Raw genomic sequence first — 18111 nt, 5'->3', positions numbered from 1 at the left:
CTGGTGGAACAGTCCACTCTTTAAGGAGGGACCCCACAAAGGGGTACCTCACAGCGAGGCGTCTTTGGAACCACGAAGGGACGCTATGGACACTCCCAGTCTTTACGAACAAATATTCCAAAATAGGAGGGAGAAGGGAACACTTCTGCCGTGCGAGACAGTTTATGGGTGCCAAGGGGACCGGCACCTCCGCCGCAGCTGCATCCTCCATATTTAAAGTTTCTTGCACAGATGTAAGGGAGACAACCAGCACCTTCTTGTGCGCCACTATAGTCGTGGAGGAACAACCTCACCGACAGGACAGGGAGTGTGGCCACCAACACTGCAAGGTGGGCCACATCCACGATGGCAGAGACAGACATAGGATCAGTCGAGACCGATGAGGCAGGGGAGGGCACCATTTACTAGCCTATATGCCTAAGCACCACCTGTGAAAACCCAAAGAACACAGGGGGCCGCCAACTGAGACCTCCGCGGCCTTAGGTCCTGCACAGGGGCGTCACCGAGGTCCCACACGGGGGACGTAGACTGAGGCTTCGTACAGGGGGCGCTGACCAAGTCTCCTCACAAGGGGCACCGGCCGAGACCCCGCACTGGGGTGCCTGATACCCTTTACAGGGGGCACCATTGGACCCCTAACAGGAGGTACTGGCTGAGGCCCCACAACAGGGGGCATCCACTAAGGCCCCTCACAGGGGGCGCCTACGGAGGGCCCACTCAAACAACCCCCCTAAAGGTGGTTATCCTCAGAGCCCTTACAGCACCGTCCGTCTGGAAGAAGGCGTCCAGCGTGGCCGTGCGGACTAGGCTGCAAAAGCGGCCTAAATCTTCTGCCGCCGGCTGCGAGTGCACAGGTCTGCGGGGGGACCGGACCAGGCTAGATGCGAGGAAGGAGGGCAGATGTCCGCAACGGAAAGTGGTGGCCTCCGCCGCCCCGCACGTCGCCCGGTCGGTAGGCTGCAAAAGCCGCAGCCTAAATTAGTGGAGGCTGCAGCAGGGGGCATGGATCTGCAGATGCCTGGTCACCCACCCAACCATCCAGCCGATGCCAAGGTGTACCCTCCCATAATGACAACCCTGGAGGGGAGGTGGACAGAGTGTCTGAAACACCTTGGCCAGAGGCCTGGGCCTCACCCGGGGAAGGGAGAGGGGTGTGTGGAAGAGAACCCCAGAGGGACCGACCTCCCCAGGGAGTACCTGCCCCCCACACCACTCCAGGGAAGGAGAGGAGGGAGCCCCTTACCGCTCCAGCGAAGTGCACGGGTAACCCTCCCAGACAGATTCTCCTCGTCATTGAAGTGGGGGTGGCTGTCAGCCACAAGAAACGCTGTGGCACAGGCTGAGACCCGGTTGAATGCAACCTCACAAGACGTTCAACCCCCCCCCCCCCCCCCCCGTCCAGTGGGACTATGTCACTGCCGACCTAGCTCGTAGCTGTGGTCTGCACGCGTTTGCTGGCCAGACTGGGGAGACCACTGGATCTTAGTGTCCAGCCTGTCAACCAGTCCAGCAGTTGATTGTAGATCTCACAGGAAAAAAATCCAAGGAAAAAAGTAAAAAACAAAAAATTGCCAGGACCAGAGATCCCAGCAGGGAACCAGGTCCTTACTCCTGAAAAAAAAAAAAAAAATGAATGCCTATAGCAGAGGGGGGGGGGGGGGGGAGGGTGTATATCACCTAGGACTGCCCATAGGCGTAGCCAAGTCTTTTTTCTGCCTAGTGTCCTACTCCTGTAGGGGGCGATATAACCCTATGGTTCTGAATAATGGAGCGCTGTGTCTGTCAATGAACAAAAGAGAAAAAGGGCTTTCCCGTGTGCACTTTTCAAACTGTAAACATGAGGTATGCCTTTAGGAAAGTCTTACATCCCTATCATGAACCTTTCTAAATTTGGAGTAATAAGGTTCAATAAGGAGCAAGCTCTGTTCATGAGTATCGACCATCCGGTCTGAGAAAGAACACTTACATTCTCCTGGAACACAAAGCAGCTGAGCAGTGAAGTAACTTGTTCCGCTGTCAGGTCATTGAAATGGCCATTAAACATCATCTCGGTAAGGAGGAGTTCATCAGCACTGCAAGGACATTGAAACAGTTACAGACGAAAACAACCCTTTTACCCCGAAGGGACCCTTAAAACAACATTTAGTGGTTGGGGAACCCCACCAATTCATCTGAAGTGTAAAAAATGCCTCATACTAGCGGTCAGTGGAAATAATTAGCCACTTACACTGGTGGTCAAAATACCACCTCTTCATACAGCTAAAATGATCATATAATTGGTGTTATGCCAGTGGCTATGCCAAATGGCATCAATCAGCCACAGTTAACGGAGTTGTAAACCCTCTGCGTTTTTCCCCTTTATGCATTCTATGCATTCAAGTGAAAAACCTTTATTTCAGCAGCGTCCCCGGGGCCACCTTATACTTACCTGAGCCCTGTAATTCCCGCTCCGGCTGGTGTCTCGTGTCCCAATTGGATGGATAGCAGCGCAGCAGCCATTGGCTCCCGTTGCTGTCAATCAAATCCAATGACGCGGGCACCAGAGCAGAATCCTGCTGTCTGCAACAACAGATGCAGCAGTAGGACATGGGAGCACGCCCACATGGGTGTTCTGTAGGAGATCACTTCTCAGACGGGACACTCGAAAAGAGAAGGAGCCAAGAGTGCAACAGAGGGACCCCAGAAGAGGAGGATCGGGGTCACTCTGTGCATAACCAACGGCGTAACCAACTGCACAGAGGATGTAAGTATGACATGTTTGTTTTTTTAAAACCTGAACCTTTACAACCCCTTTAAAGAGCCTCTAAAGACCTCCCTCTACCACCTCATCCTCTTCCCCCAAAATCCTTTCCAAGAGATTGTGTGAACAAGGTAAAACTTGTTCAGCTAACTGTCCCCCACTTTACAGTCTGAAATGGTTATAGTCTTTATAGTTTACAATGATTAAGAGAGCAGATTATACAGAGACATAGGTTGCCATTGCTGAAAATATCTTTGAAAATTACAATTGCCTGGCAGATTCCAAGTTCTGAAGCCAAAGAGCACTGGTGGTGGGCAATGGCAGTCTTCATATTTTTCACACAATGGAACCACTTCAAGCCACACTAATTTTTTTTCAGTGCACACACCTATTTTTAAAATGCGGTCTGTGAGAGATGTGGTTGGGTTTTGAAAAACTTATACAAAGTCAATTTAGCGCCTTGAAACATAGTTGTATCAAAAAGCGGGATTTTTTTTTGTGGCACAAGATTTGTTCTACATATTCAAATTTGATTTTATTAATCTATCTTGTTCACATATGATGCTCTTCTAGCCCCTAACAAGAACACATCATACTGTCAATACTTTTGTGTATAATGTTATGGAAAAGATTTTATGTACAAATACTACATTTTAGATGAATAAAATAAGATTTTAATATATAGAACAAAGGTTGTGCCTCAAAAGTCCCACTTTTTTGGTACTAGTATGATTATATACCCGTCTCTTCTGCATTCAAAATCCTGCCTGCCCATTTTCGTTTCTTAACATAAAATCGAGAAAGATGGCAGAACACCTCCTGCGTTTACCTGCTGATTTCACAAGCAACTCGTCCTTTCACTTCAATGACATCAGAGGAGCTGGCAAATCCCATCCGCCTGAGCACACGCTTCCGACATTTCAGCTCATCCATCTGTAGCACTGTGCGAGCCTTCTTCAGCTCGTGCTTCGCAGTTCTGATATCTACTGCAATCTGTAGACAAAAATACTTTCTTATAGATTTGATTTTTCAGGAAAACAAGGCAGATCGAATTTGCAAGTGAAAGTGCAACATATACAGCCGTGGCCAAAAGTTTTGAGAATGAAACAAATATTAATTTTCACAAAGTCTGCTGCCTCCGGTTTTATGATGACAATTTGTGTATACTCCAAAATGTTATTAAGAGTGATCAGATGAATTGCAATTGCCATGAAAATGAATTTAATCCCATAAAAACATTTCCACTGCATTTGTAAAGGAGGCTTCAGGGCGCCCAAGAAAGTCCATCAAGTGCCAGGACCGTCTCCTACAGTTGATTCAGCTGCGGGATCAGGGCTCCACAAGTGCAGAGCTTGTTCAGGAATGGCAGCAGGCAGGTGGGTGAGTATGAGTGCATCTGCATGCACAGTGAAGACGTTCTGAGGATGGCCTGGTGTCAATAAGGGCAGCAAAGAAGCCACTTCTCTCCAGGAAAAACATCAGGGACAGACTGATATTCTGCAAAAGGTACAGGGATTGGACTGCTGAGGACAGAGGTAAAGTCATTTTCTCTGATGAATCCCCTTTGGTTGTTTGGAGTATCTGGAAAAAACCTTGTCCGGAGAAGAAAAGGTGAGCACTACCATCAGTCCTGTGTCATGCCAACAGCAGTAAAGCATCCTGAGACCATTCATGTGTGGGGTTTCTTCTCAGCCACAATTTTGCCTAAGAACAAAGCCATGAATAAAGAATGGTACAAAAACGATCCTCCGAGAGCAACTTCTCCCAACCATCCAAGAACAGTTTGGTCACAAAGAATGCCTTTTCCAGCATGATGAAGTATCTACAGAGAGTGATAACTAAGGCTTGGAGAAAAAAAAAAATCAAAATTTTCCATCCATGGCCAGGAAACTCCCAGACCTTAATCCCATTGAGAACTTGTGGTCAATCCCCAAGCGGTGGGTGAACAAATGAACAAAACCCTCCACAAATTCTGACAAATTCTAAACATTGATTATGCAAGAATGGGCTGCCATCAGTCAGGATGTGGCCCAGAAGTTGATTGACAGCATGAAAGGGAGAATTGCAGAGGTCTTGATAAAAGAAGGGTCAATACGGCAAATATTGACTCTTTGCATAAACTTAAAAGGGGTTGTAAAGTCTCAAGGTCTTTCACCTTAATACAGTCTATGCATTAAGGTGAAAAACCTATACTGCAGTTCCCCCTTTTTCTTACCTTAACCCATTCATTCCAGCGACAAGCACAAGCCCAGCAGCTCCAGCCGCTGTCCGAGGTCCTCATTGGATAGATCGACAGCAGCAGGAGCCATTGGCGGCACTGTGGTGCAACGGTGACCCAATCAAAATAAATAATTTATGCCTCATGCATGCAAATGCTCATTTGCGTTTTGTGTAAAACAAAAATGCAAGGATAGGTTTGCGTGAAAATGCGTGCGAACTTGCACGAACACATACGTAAAAATGCATACAAATATGTGCAAATACAAACGTTCTGCACAGGAAGTGTCAGGGTTGGTTCACACCACATGCATTCCAGTGCTTTTTTTCTGCATCCAAAACGCATACATTATTTTCAATGGCACCGTTCACACCAGTGCTTGCAGATCCAGAAAAAAAAAAAGTAGAGTATGTTGCATTTTTACTGCACAGAACTGTACTGGAATGCAGTAAAACACACCAAATGTATACAAAATGCACCGGACCCCAGAACAGGAAAAAAAAAAAAATCACCTGGAACGCACTCTGAAACGCAGCAAACACACATTGGAACTCATCAAAATCACGCGTGCAGAAACGCATCTGGAACAGATCTGGAGGACGTTTTTGTGATGTGAACTGGCACTCAATCCTCAGACTACAGACAGAAGTCATAAATTAACCTGTGCACTCCCATGCCACAGGTCTGAACACAAACAATTTACTATACTAACGGTGGGGCGTACAGAGAAACCACCATGATATTACATGATCAATGCAAATCGTATGTGGGTGAAAAACACAAGGCCTCTTTATAATTCTTTTAAGAACAGGAGAAAGGAAGAAGGAAGAAAGGACATTAAATAGTTTAGAGGTAAACTTACCTGGGCCTTTTTCTCGCACATTTTGTAGAGGGTCTCCAGATTAGGATCATTATTGAGCGGGTGTGAATACATTCGGTGCTCAAATGCCTCCGTTTTCTGAACCACCTTTTTCAGCCCGGGATCTTTAATACCCATGTCATCAATGGGATCCAGCAGAGGCACGCCATCAGGGAAGCGCTTCTGAACCTCCTGAAGAATATCAAAAGCAAGTGTTTGTAGGGTAATGGAGAGTGATTTGAAAAATACTGTGAACACTCGATATTTATAGAAAAATATGTTCCTCCAGACTCCGTTCAATATCAATAGAATGTTCAGTCAGCCTTTGGCTGACAAAGAACTCTTGTGACAACTACACAAGGAGAATGCATATCACATATCTGTGCTGTACTGTCAGCTGGGGACCTGGGACCCATCAGCTATCTGTATTCTATACACAATGAACCCGTTTCACACTGCAGCCTTCCAGACACCACAAACCTTCTACAAACATCATCGTAGAAAATGTTTGAAAATTGTGCAAATATCTTGTGGCAAATAATTGCGACTGCCACCATTTTATTCTCCAGGGCCTCTGCTTTTAGAAAGTATTATTTAAATATAACTCTTTGGAGATTTTACAGTAATTTACTAGCAAAAAAAATGCAGTGTTAATTTGTGCAAAAAACAAACATTGCCCAGGTAGACCTGTAGTGGAGGGCAAAGGCACTGAGCACTCCTGGAAGTATTGAATGCTAAAGGATGGAGGTTTATAGGGCTTTTATAAAGTGAACATAGGGGACACAGGCCACTAGAGAAAAAGTATAATGCCTTCTTTGCAGTTTTTTTTACGCTATTTTTTTTTGAGACAGCAGTGTCCCCTTAAAGTGGAACTATACTCACCTCCACTGCAGCGATGTGGTATCATGTGATGCTGGCTGTTCGTCTTTTGGGTTCTGATCTTCAGCCATTTTAAATTGGCAGGCCCAAGATGACCTCACTCCTGCGCATGCACAGGAGTTTATACAACTCAGCAGATGCTGAAATTGGTACACTGAACTGTATGTGCTGAGTTAGGTTAGGGTCTACTTCAAGAAGCAACTTAAGGCGGCAAAATAAATTGGCTTTTGTTGCCTTCAAGTAAACACTACAACAGTGCTTAAAGCGGAATGTAAAATTGCAAGCAGGTAGATTTTATTGCAGAAGAGCGAGTGCGTAATCCTCTTGTGCCTGCTGGCTCCTCTTCTACTAAAGTGTAAACGGTGTTGCACATGCACAGAGCTCATTGCACAGTGACAGGATGAGTTATCTCCCGTGAGAATGCATGGGCAGTATGTCATCCTGGGCCAGTCAATCTAGATGCCCCAAGAGAGGGGGGGGGGGGCAAGTATATGGAGTTTGGATACACTTTAAGAAGGCCTCATTCACACAAGGCGGATCCGCTCAGCGGACCTAACAGGTTCGTCTCTGCTCACTAAGCATGTCTGTTTTCATCAGATCTCATGTGATCGAACGGATGCAAACGTATCGCCATATGTCTGATTTTAGCGGATCGGATGTCAGCGGACATGGTCACCACTGACATCCGTCGCTCCATAGAACTGCATAGAGAGTCCGTTCAGGTCCGCCTAAAAAACTGTCAGGCGGACAGGACGGACAGGCGGACAAGGACGGACCAGGTCCGTCCTTGTAAAAGGGGCCTAAGTCACAGAGTCCTTTCAATTTACCAATACAGGAAGTCGCCGAGTTATGAACACAATAAGGACTGTAGGTTTGTTTGTAAGTCGAAGTTGTTCGTAAGTCGCAACACTGCAATTGTAAGTGTAACTTCCGGGCGGAACACTGCATTCGTAAGTGTAACTTTCGTCTGTGCATGGATGTGGGATGTTCCGGGCGCTTGTTATGTTAAGTTATCTGGGGCTCTTCTGGCAATGCAGTACATGTAGTATTGCAGTGTGGGATGTGTCCAGAGGTACTCGGAGGTATCTAGGACCAGCGTGGAGCACAAGTGGCTGGCATTTGAGGCTGTTCGTAAGTAGGAGTCGTTCGTAACTTGGGTGTTCGTAACTTGTGGACTGCCTGTAGTCTAGTCTATATATTAGGTATATTTTATAATAAACTATACAGAATATAAAACTATAACATCCACACAGTTTTTATAGTGTTTTAGGGATGGACTACTGCTCATCTCATGAATTAATGCTTTGTTAACTGCCTCTTTGAGAAGCAGAGGGTGACATACTGTATAAACCAGGGAACACACCGGTCTGCATTCCACCAGTGAGCATTAGGATCCATACAGACTTTGCAAGGAGGCAGTCATATGCATAAGGCAAAATGCCCTGATGAGTATCAGAGCTGCACAGGAAGTTCTTTATCCTCAGTCTGCATACAACGTATTTAAAATGTTCTTAATAGGTGGAAAAAGTGTACCTTTTGACACTTACAGAGGGCTAACAATTGCACCAAAACAGTCTCTATGCCCACAATGGTCAGCACGTGCAATTAACAGTGATTAGCATTCATTGATTATATAGGGCATTGCTCCCTTATAAAATGCAGAAATCCATATGCACAGAATTGCATGATGCTTTTCAATGAATAATGTATAGTACCAGTTATCAGTTTTTGGGAACAGAACTATGTGCCAGATAACCACTGGATTTGAGATCCCACTGAGTTACACTGGCTCTTGGTCATGTCACTTCTTGTTTTTCTTGCACTCATGTCTTGGGCAGGCTTTAGGGCTAGTGCTAAGTAATTTTTATACACGTAAAACCTTGGATTGAAAGTGTTTTGCAAGACCAGCAATTTTTTTTTTTTTTGATTCGATAAACAAGCAATGTCTTGATATACAAGTCATGCCTCTAAGTGTAGCAATATGGTTACATTTAAAGCGGTTGTATGCCTGCAAAAAAAAAAAAAAAAAACACAACTGTAAGGCAAAAGGCATAACGAGCTAGTATGCACCGCATACCAGCTCATTACGAAATACTTACCTTAGACTGAAGTGCTGGCATCGCCTCCCAGTCGGTCACTGCTGAGGGACCCCGACATGTTCCCTTGGCGTTTCTTCCGGGTTCACGGCTCCGGGGATATGAGTAGCTGGAGCTGCGATGACGTCACTAACACGCAAGATTTGATTTTCCAGCGGCATCTGCCGGACCTTCAGAGCGCATGCGCAGCTGATGTCAGCGGCAGCATATTCATTTTACCTACAGGTAAGCCTTATTATAGGCTTACCTGTAGGTAAAAATGTGAAAGCAAGGTATGCAACCACTTTAATGAAGGGACAACATTTAGCAACTCACATGGTTGATGATTAAAACAAGCACATCTAAGCAGGCAGGCATCCGGGGTAAAGCTGTCCACAGAGTAGACCATCCCCCCGCACCATCGACATAATCCCTTCCACGCTGTGCTTCAAGCCTCGCTTTCAGATCACTCTACTGCAGGGCTTCCCGGTCACGATTGCAGACTGACAGTGATGAGAGCCGGCGGTGCGGAGGATGGTCTATGTGGACAGCTTTACCCCAGATTCCAGTGGTCCATCAGATTAGGCAAGCCGTCTCCAAGCGGACATCTTTTTACACTCACCGAAATCTTGCATGTCACACTTATTTTTACCACTAAACTGAGCTTATATCATCAAATACAGTATTTAGAAGTCTGTGACACTGTTTTGATGTTGAATTTTAAAAGCAGCTGCAAGCCTGCTGATCTCACACGTTTGCTAATGTGACAGAACACCTCTGCTTTTAAAATCCAACATCAAAACAGTGTCACTGACTTCTAAATACTGTATTTCACGATATAAGCTCCGTTTAATGTTAAAAATAAGTGTGAAATGCCAGACTTCGGTGGGTGTAAAAAGATGTCAGCTTGGCAACTTCACACTGTAGGCTTACTGCAGAGTGCGGGGTGTGCCAAGATGGCCGTGACGGAACGTCACTTTCGTTACAAGTTTTGACGGGTCGCTTAATCTGACGAAACACCTGAATACTTTAGATGTGTCTCTTTTAATCATCAACCATGTGACCCTCAACCATCATCAAATGTTGTATCTTCATTAAATGTAACCATATTGCTACACTTAGGAGGTGCCCATCTTCTCTATTACACTCTGTAGCTCCTGCTGGATTTTGCTTCTAACCCCCTTGTGGAGACTGCCATTTGTGGATGGACATCTTATGGTAACACAACCTGGTCACACTGCTATAATATTTTTTTTTTTTATTCTTTATTTAAGGGTTTGCAACATAACACATTAATATGACATGCCATCACAGTCCTGACAAAGATTATCAGCGGTGACAAAGTGGAAATTAAAATAACATAGGTTAATTGACACTAATCAAACTATGCTATAATCTTTTTATATGGACTATAAACTGAAGGACTTATGAATAAATGGCTGTGGAACGAATCATCTGAGTTTCCATTATTTCTTAAGAGGAAATTTGCTTTGCTATAAGAGTGCTTTGGATTATAAGCATGTTTCTGGAACTAATTATGCTTGCAATCCAAGGTTTTACTGTACTGCCCAAAAGGCCTGCCTCGTGTTATCATTGGCACTAGCACAGCATATGTGTTTTTTTTTTTTTTCTTTTACTCACATAGATGAATGGTGCATGTTTTGGGGCCTGCCCAAATGTCAGGGAGAAGATCTGTGGCCTTCAGGTCTTTTTTCTCTTCCCTCTGGGGGTCCCTGTTCAGGAAAGCCTTCACCAAGTGCTTGGTGGACCGGTTTCGGCAGGTCCCTAAAAAGTGGGGTCCACCTGGCTTCAACATTAGTCAGCCAGGGCACCTTGCCCCGTCAAGGAGCCTTGCACCCTGGTCGGTTCAGGGGTCCTTCCTCTTTGAAGGTCGATCTGTTACTGTACCCTCATGCCCCTTTTTCTCTACAGGCAGTTCAACAAGAACCGAGGAATTTCGTAAGAAAAAAAAAAAACTTACTTGCACAGAAATGCAGCCCAGAGAAAGTCATAATGTAAAGAATGTGCAGTGTCAGGATTTCCATGCCCTCAACTTTCTGTAGCCAGAGAAATCTTATTAGCTCAGTTACACCATCATTACAGCTTTAGAGGCAGTAATTGGTGTGATTGAATAGCATTCACTTCTGCCAAGGTGGTCAGTAGGAAACCCGCAAAACCGTTAGAAAACTGTAAGCGCGCTGCCACATTTTCTGTGGGGATGACACACAGCAATCATTCCAAGGTTAAATTACTAAAATGTAATATAGTAGCTAAATACTGAGAACTATCTGAAATGACAACCAATGAGTATCAGGCTTGAGTGAAATATTGAAGCCATTTGGTAAAGTATAAAATTACTGTTAGTTCGGATCATCATTCTTTCTACTTCATATGTGGACAGCCCATCTATAAATGGTACTCAGAACTTACCAGACCTTTTCTATTGTCAGTGGTCATGGTCACAAGTATCTGGTACATTGGCACACAGAAAATGTTCTTTTACTGAAGCTCAGAGAATATTCATGGAGGTACAACCTTATGTAAAACTTTGAGCTCTCCATTCAGCAAATCGGACCTCTGCAGAGAGAACCACTTCCACACAGACAGCAAGGGTCCTTCTATGCAGCAACCTGGAATGTATTTAGCGGATTTAAACAAAGTTGCATTGGGCTTAAAGCGGTTGTATACCACTGGACGTTTACTTAAATTTTTTCCCCCTGCAAGGTAAAGTCATAATGTGCCAATATGCATCGTATATGATGCATGTTTAGGAGATATTTACACTACCTATAGGTAAGCTTTACCTATAGGTAAAAGTCAGTAAAGGAAGTTTACTTCCTCTTTAAAAGTTCAGTAACTGCTTAAGAAAATGTAAACATTTGAATGTTCATTGCCTAGCATTGATTGCACTTGAGAGCCTGTCCTATTCAAAACAAAACGAGTTCTCAGCAACAGAAGAGGTAGTACACTCACTACAATGGCTCATGCCTTCTATCTTCCCCTCTATTTTAATGCTGCAGCCTCAGCATTTGACGATTCTGGGAGTAAAGGATGCTTGTGTTTGTCACTCAGTGCTGTGGTTCTATCCTTCAACCAAGGTCACTGCTGAATCCTTCCTGTACTACCAGACAGGCCAGGTAAGGAACCACAATGGGTTCCTTTAAGGCAGGGATATGCAATTAGTGGACCTCCAGCAGTTGCAAAACTACAAGTCCCATCATGCCTCTGCCTCTGGGTCTCATGCTTGTGGCTATCAGTGTCTTGCTATGCCTCACGGGACTTGTAGTTCTGCAACAGCTGGAGGTCCACTAATTGCATATCCCTGCTTTAAGGCAACTGGCTTATGATTTGTTTAGAAACCTAAAAAGGGTCTCTAAATGCTACTTTTTGCTACGCTTATTTTAAGACATTTCACCCAACGTTTGCATAATTTTAAATCCTCTGTTGCCCCAGGTCAAATTACATTGCATGAATATACAATATTAAATTGAAGAGGATAAACACATTCTTCAGAAATATATTATCTTACCTGGATAGACTTAAGTACACTTTGTCTGTGATCCAGAGGCCGAAGATCCTTTGGAATATACAGGCGAACGCTGCTGATTGCTGTCAGCAAATGCAACACGACTGGAACCACCTGAATAGAGAATAAAAAGATTTTGCTTACATTCATAAGAGCATCCCATGTCAGACCATTAAAATATAAGGATTTGTATATGTAGAAATGAACGTTTCTGTAGATGATAGAAAAACTAATGTAACCTAATTTGTGACACCTGGTACCAGGTTTGCTTCTTTTAAACCAGTTTATGATTCCAACAGAAAGGGATGAAAGCATAATATGGTTTTAATGAAATACTGGCATTTTCAGAAGAGGTAAACAATAGGAGTCTCCCTATTTTTTCAGCAGAGTTCCCCCCTGGCTGTCACTGTGACCCAGCGTCTTTAATATTATCTGAGGAACGGACCTGGAAAAAAGTAAACAGATCGGTCCTTCTGACTTTCTTCACTGCTTGCTTGTTCCAGAGCCAGTGACTCAAAGTACTGAAGACAGGAGGCAGTCAAGTAACTTGTAGGAATAAAAGCTGGCCAGCTATCCAAACCTGTACCTGAGTCTGTGGGGAATTTACCCTGCATCCCTCTTTTCCCTACCCCTTTTCTCTTTTCCTCCAACCCCCCCCACCTCCTTTTCTTGTTTCTCTTGCTGTCTTACCCTTTTCCTCTTATGTTCTTTATCTTACTCTTGGGAGTGCGTTCTCCCCAAGATAATCTGACCTCATGGGACTCGCAATGTTGATGTCATCCATTTAGTTGGTATCCACTTTTCAGAATGTTCAAATATTTTATGCAACAATGGTGTCCTCCTGTGTAGGTGTATCTGCTGTCATTTTCATTTCTATGAAAATCAATTAAAACTATAGCACAGAAAACTGGCCAGCAATGACTGCCCCCAGATTTCAAAGTACAGGCTAAGCAATTCTGCATTTTCTTTCGAAGCCTTACCAGAAGCCCTCCAAAGAACCCCCATTTCCACTGTATTGGGAGCGCACTCACTACCTCCCAACCTTACAGCTTTCTGACATGAGAAATAGAGCAGTATCATCTTGGGGGAGTAAATGCCAATTATGACTTAAAAAAAATTGGTACCTACATATAGTGTCTTGCAAAAGTATTCACCCCCTTGGCTTTTTACCTATTTTGTTACATTACAGCCTTTAGTTAGATGTTTTTTAATATGAATTATATGTGTTGGACCAGAACACAATAGTCTAAGTTGAAGTAAAATTAGAAAAATATATACATAAAACTTTTTGAGAAATAAAAAAAAAAATGATATTTGGCATGTGCGTATGTATTCACCCCCTTTGTTATGAAGCCCATAAAAAGCTCTGTTGCAACAAGTTACCTTCAGAAGTCACATAATTAGTGAAATGATGTCCACCTGTATGCAATCTAAGTGTCACATGATCTGTCATTACATATACACAATAATAATAATATATTATTGCGTATATGTTACATATTGTGTATACATATAATATAAAAAAAATATATACAAATCTTTGATGATCCCTAGCAGCACCATGTATCACAACCAAATGGAAAGAACATGGCACAACAGCAAACCTGCCAAGAGACAGCGGCACACCAAAACTCTTGGACCGGGCAAGGTCCGTGGCAAAAACCCAACACGTCACCCAAAGAACACCATTCACCACAGTGAAACATGGTGGTAGCATCATCATGCTGTGGGGATGTTTTTCAGTAGTCGGGATGGGACACTGATCAGGGTTGAGGGAAAGATGGATGGTGCTAAACAAAGATATTCCTGAGCAAAACCTGTACCATTCTGTGTATGATTTGAGACTAGGATGGAGGTTCACCTTCCAGCAGGACAATGACCCCAAACACACTGCTAAAGCATCACCTGAGTGGTTTAAGGAAAACATGTAAATGTGTTGGAATGGCCTGATCAAAGCCTGGACCTCAAAATAACCTTAAAAATAACTATCAAGCGCCCAATAAAAACACAGCATAGTGTCCTGTGCACCCTCCCCTATCCCCACACTAGTGTCCTCCACATCATTGCCCTCACAATAGTGTCCTCTGCCACCCCACCCACACAGTAGTTTTTTTCTTTCCCCCCTCCCACAGTAGGGACCTCTGCCCCCATACAATAGTGCCGTCTGCCTCCCCATAGCAGTGTCCTACCCCCCCACTATAGTGTCCTCCGCCCCCCTCCACCCTGCAGTAGGGTCCTCTGCCCCTCCTACTATAGTAGTGTCCTGTGCCCCCCCCCCCCCCCCATCAAAGCAGTGTCCTCTGTCCCCTTCACACAACCCTACTGTAGTGTCCTCTGCCCCCCCCAAAAGCATTGTTCTTTGTCCCTTTCACACCCTTCCCGCACTGTAGTATCCTCTGCACCCCCACCAATGCAGTGTCCTCTGTCCTCTTAACCCTCCCACACTTTTGTGCCCTCTGTGCCCCCCAAAGCAACGTCCTCTGTCCCCTTCTCCCCTTCACACCCTCCCTCCACTGTAGTGTCCTCTGTACCCACTCCCCAATGCAGTGGCCCATCTCCTTCACCCCCCCCACTGTAGTGTCCTCTGCACCCCCACCCCAATGCAGTCTCCTCTTCCCCTTCACACCCTCCCCCCACTGTAGTGTCCTCTGCCTCCTTCACATCCTCCCCCCACTGTAGTGTCTCCTGTCCCCTTCACACCCCCCCCCCCAAAGTAATGTCCTCTGTCCCCTTTACCCCCACCGTAGTAACCACTCCTTACCCATGCAATGCCCCCCCCGTGAAGTTCTCTGTGGTTCTCCCATGCAGTTTCCTCTGTCCCCTTTGACCCCCCTCCCCCACTAATGCTCTCTGCCCTCCCAGTGCGATGTCCCTTTCAACTGCTCCCCCCCCCCCCCCATCCCATGTAGTGTCCTCTGTCCCCTTCACACCAGTGTGTAGGTAGCACTCTCCTACCTTACACTGATGTATAGCAGTGCAGAGAATAGGAGAAGTCACAGTACTGGATATAGGACAGGGGCGGGATCTGACGGAGATAACTTTTTAGACTTTTTAACAAGCTGGTGATTGGTTGCTAGGACTGCCCAGCAACCAATCACCTGCTGGTTAATTTAAAAAGTTAATTCCAGCAGCTCCTGACGACCCCCCCCCCCCCCCCAATCCAGTACTGTTACTTCTTCCGATCTCCACATTGCAGTGAAGAGGAGAGTGATGGCGGCTGGGGGAAGGTCTGTGTGAGGGGCTGTGCTCCCGATCGACTCGTCGGCTACACGCGGTCAACGGCTTGCCGACCATTGCAGTAAAGAATGCTTGTTATACTCACTGTAGAACATAAGATGTTAATCCTCTGCATTGTGTAAAAAGGCTGTTTGATCCTGTCTTTTCTGATCCTCCCCTTCTTCCACTGTCCCCTAATTCCCTGATAACACAGAGTCTATGGAGAAGAGCTGCACATGCTCAGTTTGGTGTGTATTGCTAGAGGGTTTTTACAACCTCTCCTGAACGATTTAACTTGACAGATAGTAACCAACGTTTAAAACGTCTGTTTTGCCGTGTTTGTGTTTAGAAGCTTTTTTTTCCCCCAAATAGCCAGAAAATAAACACCTGTAAATGAAAACACAGTTAAAAACGGGTTACCACATTTACAAGCCATTACAGGCATTTGGCGTTTCAAATGCCTCTGAACGTCCGTCCTGAACGCATTTTTTTGCGTTCCAAAAAATGCTTCTAAACTCAATTGCCTAGAAACAACTATAAGCCCCTGTGTACATGTACTGATAAGATAACAGAGGAGAGTTCAGGGGCAGCTGAAAAAAAAAAAAAAAAAAAGCCCAACTGCTCCTAAACGTCCGTTTATCAGCAGCAGTGTACATGAGGCCTAAGACAACACCACTATTCTGTGGGTTATGGGCTGTAACCAGTCCATGCACAGAATGCAACAGTATTTTCTGCAAGATATTCTTTTTCATCTGGAAACTTGCCAGCTGCTGGGAACTTAACTGTTTTCTTTAGGGCAATGTCCCAGCTGTTGATCCCAGTGAAAAACAAACCTCTACTGCAAATAACCTGATGTAACGCACATTTTCTGGTGAAATATAACCAAACTAGCTCTAAATCCTGCATAGCTTAACCTACATCCACCCATCACTATAGGGACATTAACATTCATCGTTGCCTTCATCTTATCTCCCTAAAAAAAAATCCGCAGACAAGACTTGCCCACCCAGTTGGGATGGAGAGAACCTCACTCTTGTGCAGCAAGACACATTTCTAACTTGCCAATGTAAAGAAAGTGTTTGTGTAGTAAGGCCGCCCATAAACTGAACAATTTTTTTTCCTGCAATCCAGCAAATCACTTGATTCCCCCATAAACACAGTGTTGACAGGGGAATCCCTCCATGGAGCCATTGTGTATTACCGGCAACGAGGGAAGCTGTCCCCGCCAGGAGAAGACAATGAATATTGCTAGTGGCTATAACAGCTGCTAGCAATAATGGCATGTAAAATCTGGCAGGCTGGTTGTACCCAAGTTGATCAACTTTGGTACATTCAACCTGCGCATACACAAGGTTCGAATCTCGGCCGGTTCAGCAGGAATTAAAACATCTATTGTGGGCTTAACCCTCATTACAACTATTGGTTAACAGATGAGTTTTTTGTGCCTTATAACAATCCTACCTCAGGAGTTACACTGTAATCTTTCAATGGGGGGAGCCTGCTTCCTGCCCCTGCAAGGCCTCTTTCACATGAACGATCCGTTCAGGTCCGCCTGTCAGTTTTTTAGGCAGACCTGAACGGACCCTCCATAGACCTCTATGGAGCGTCGGATGTCAGCGGTGACATGTCCGCTGACATCCGACCCGCTCCGATCCGAAAAAGTGTAACGGAGGAAAAAACCTACTTTTCCATCCGTTTTCGGATCGGGTGACGACGGACTCTACGGTCCGTCGTCATCCGATCCCCCATAGAGGAGAGTGGCACTCTGACAGGTCTGTCGCTGGACAGTGTGCAGAGACGGACCTGTCATCTGCCTGCTCAGCGGGGATCCACGGAGTGATCCCCGCTGAGCAGAGCGGATGTTCACGGGGCGGATCATCATGGATCCGTCCCGTGTGAAAGGACCCTAATACTTTTTGTGCATCTGTAATAGAACTGTTATAAAAATGTACTCCTAATAAAAACGTTACTTACATATATCCAAATTAAATACTAACACATCTAATTCACACAGTATTTGCCCAGCTGAACAAATGGTTGGTAAATCTGCAAAGGATCAAGTCTTCGCTCTGACGTATGACTGGAAGAACCCATGTATATCAGACAAATACTTGTACTGTGTTTATAAAAAGCCAAAAGTAATCCTACATGGATCAACTATTTTTTACAAAGAATAAGTATACAGAAACGTACAAAGTCAAAACAGTGGACATCAAGACAAATCACAGCGCTATGAGAATTTCGGGACTTTTCCCAGAAGACCATTTGTGGAAATGCTGTCTCTGTAGCAATTAATCTAAACATATATTGCATATTCAAGACAGATTTCAACACATCAAGGGATCATTCGTTTGCAATAACGCCCCCAGGCCACTAAATAGAAATTATAATCCTTTTCATAAGTGAACACATCCTACCTGTACTACAATTTTAGCTTTTCAAGGGTTGTGTCATTTTGACCAGAATCTCATTGTGGACTGTCTGTCAGTCATCACCTGCTCACTAGTGGCAGCCATGCCATGCAGAGCAAAGCAGGAAGTTCACTTTAAACAGCAGCCCCACCACCAGGCATTCACCTTTCTTCTACAAACAGCAATG

The 18111-nt window shown here is 44.8% G+C and overlaps 1 protein-coding gene across 1 annotated transcript in view; it reads right to left on the bottom strand.

Moving 5' to 3' along the window:
• MTREX (Mtr4 exosome RNA helicase) overlaps window positions 1–18111 on the bottom strand; it is a 138840-nt gene that overhangs the window by 27864 nt on the left and 92865 nt on the right. The window contains exons 20-23 of the mRNA XM_073622786.1: window positions 12301–12411; window positions 5821–6009; window positions 3570–3733; window positions 1967–2072 (exon numbers count right to left, since the gene is read on the bottom strand). Of these exons, the coding sequence (XP_073478887.1) occupies window positions 1967–2072; window positions 3570–3733; window positions 5821–6009; window positions 12301–12411 (570 nt within the window). The remainder of the gene's footprint in view (window positions 1–1966; window positions 2073–3569; window positions 3734–5820; window positions 6010–12300; window positions 12412–18111) is intronic.

This window comes from Aquarana catesbeiana, linkage group LG01 (genome assembly GCF_042186555.1).
Source record: "Aquarana catesbeiana isolate 2022-GZ linkage group LG01, ASM4218655v1, whole genome shotgun sequence".
Classification (NCBI taxonomy): Eukaryota; Metazoa; Chordata; class Amphibia; order Anura; family Ranidae; genus Aquarana; species Aquarana catesbeiana.
The sequence above is the reverse complement of the archived record's forward strand: the minus strand, read 5'-3'. Positions and strand labels throughout refer to the sequence as shown.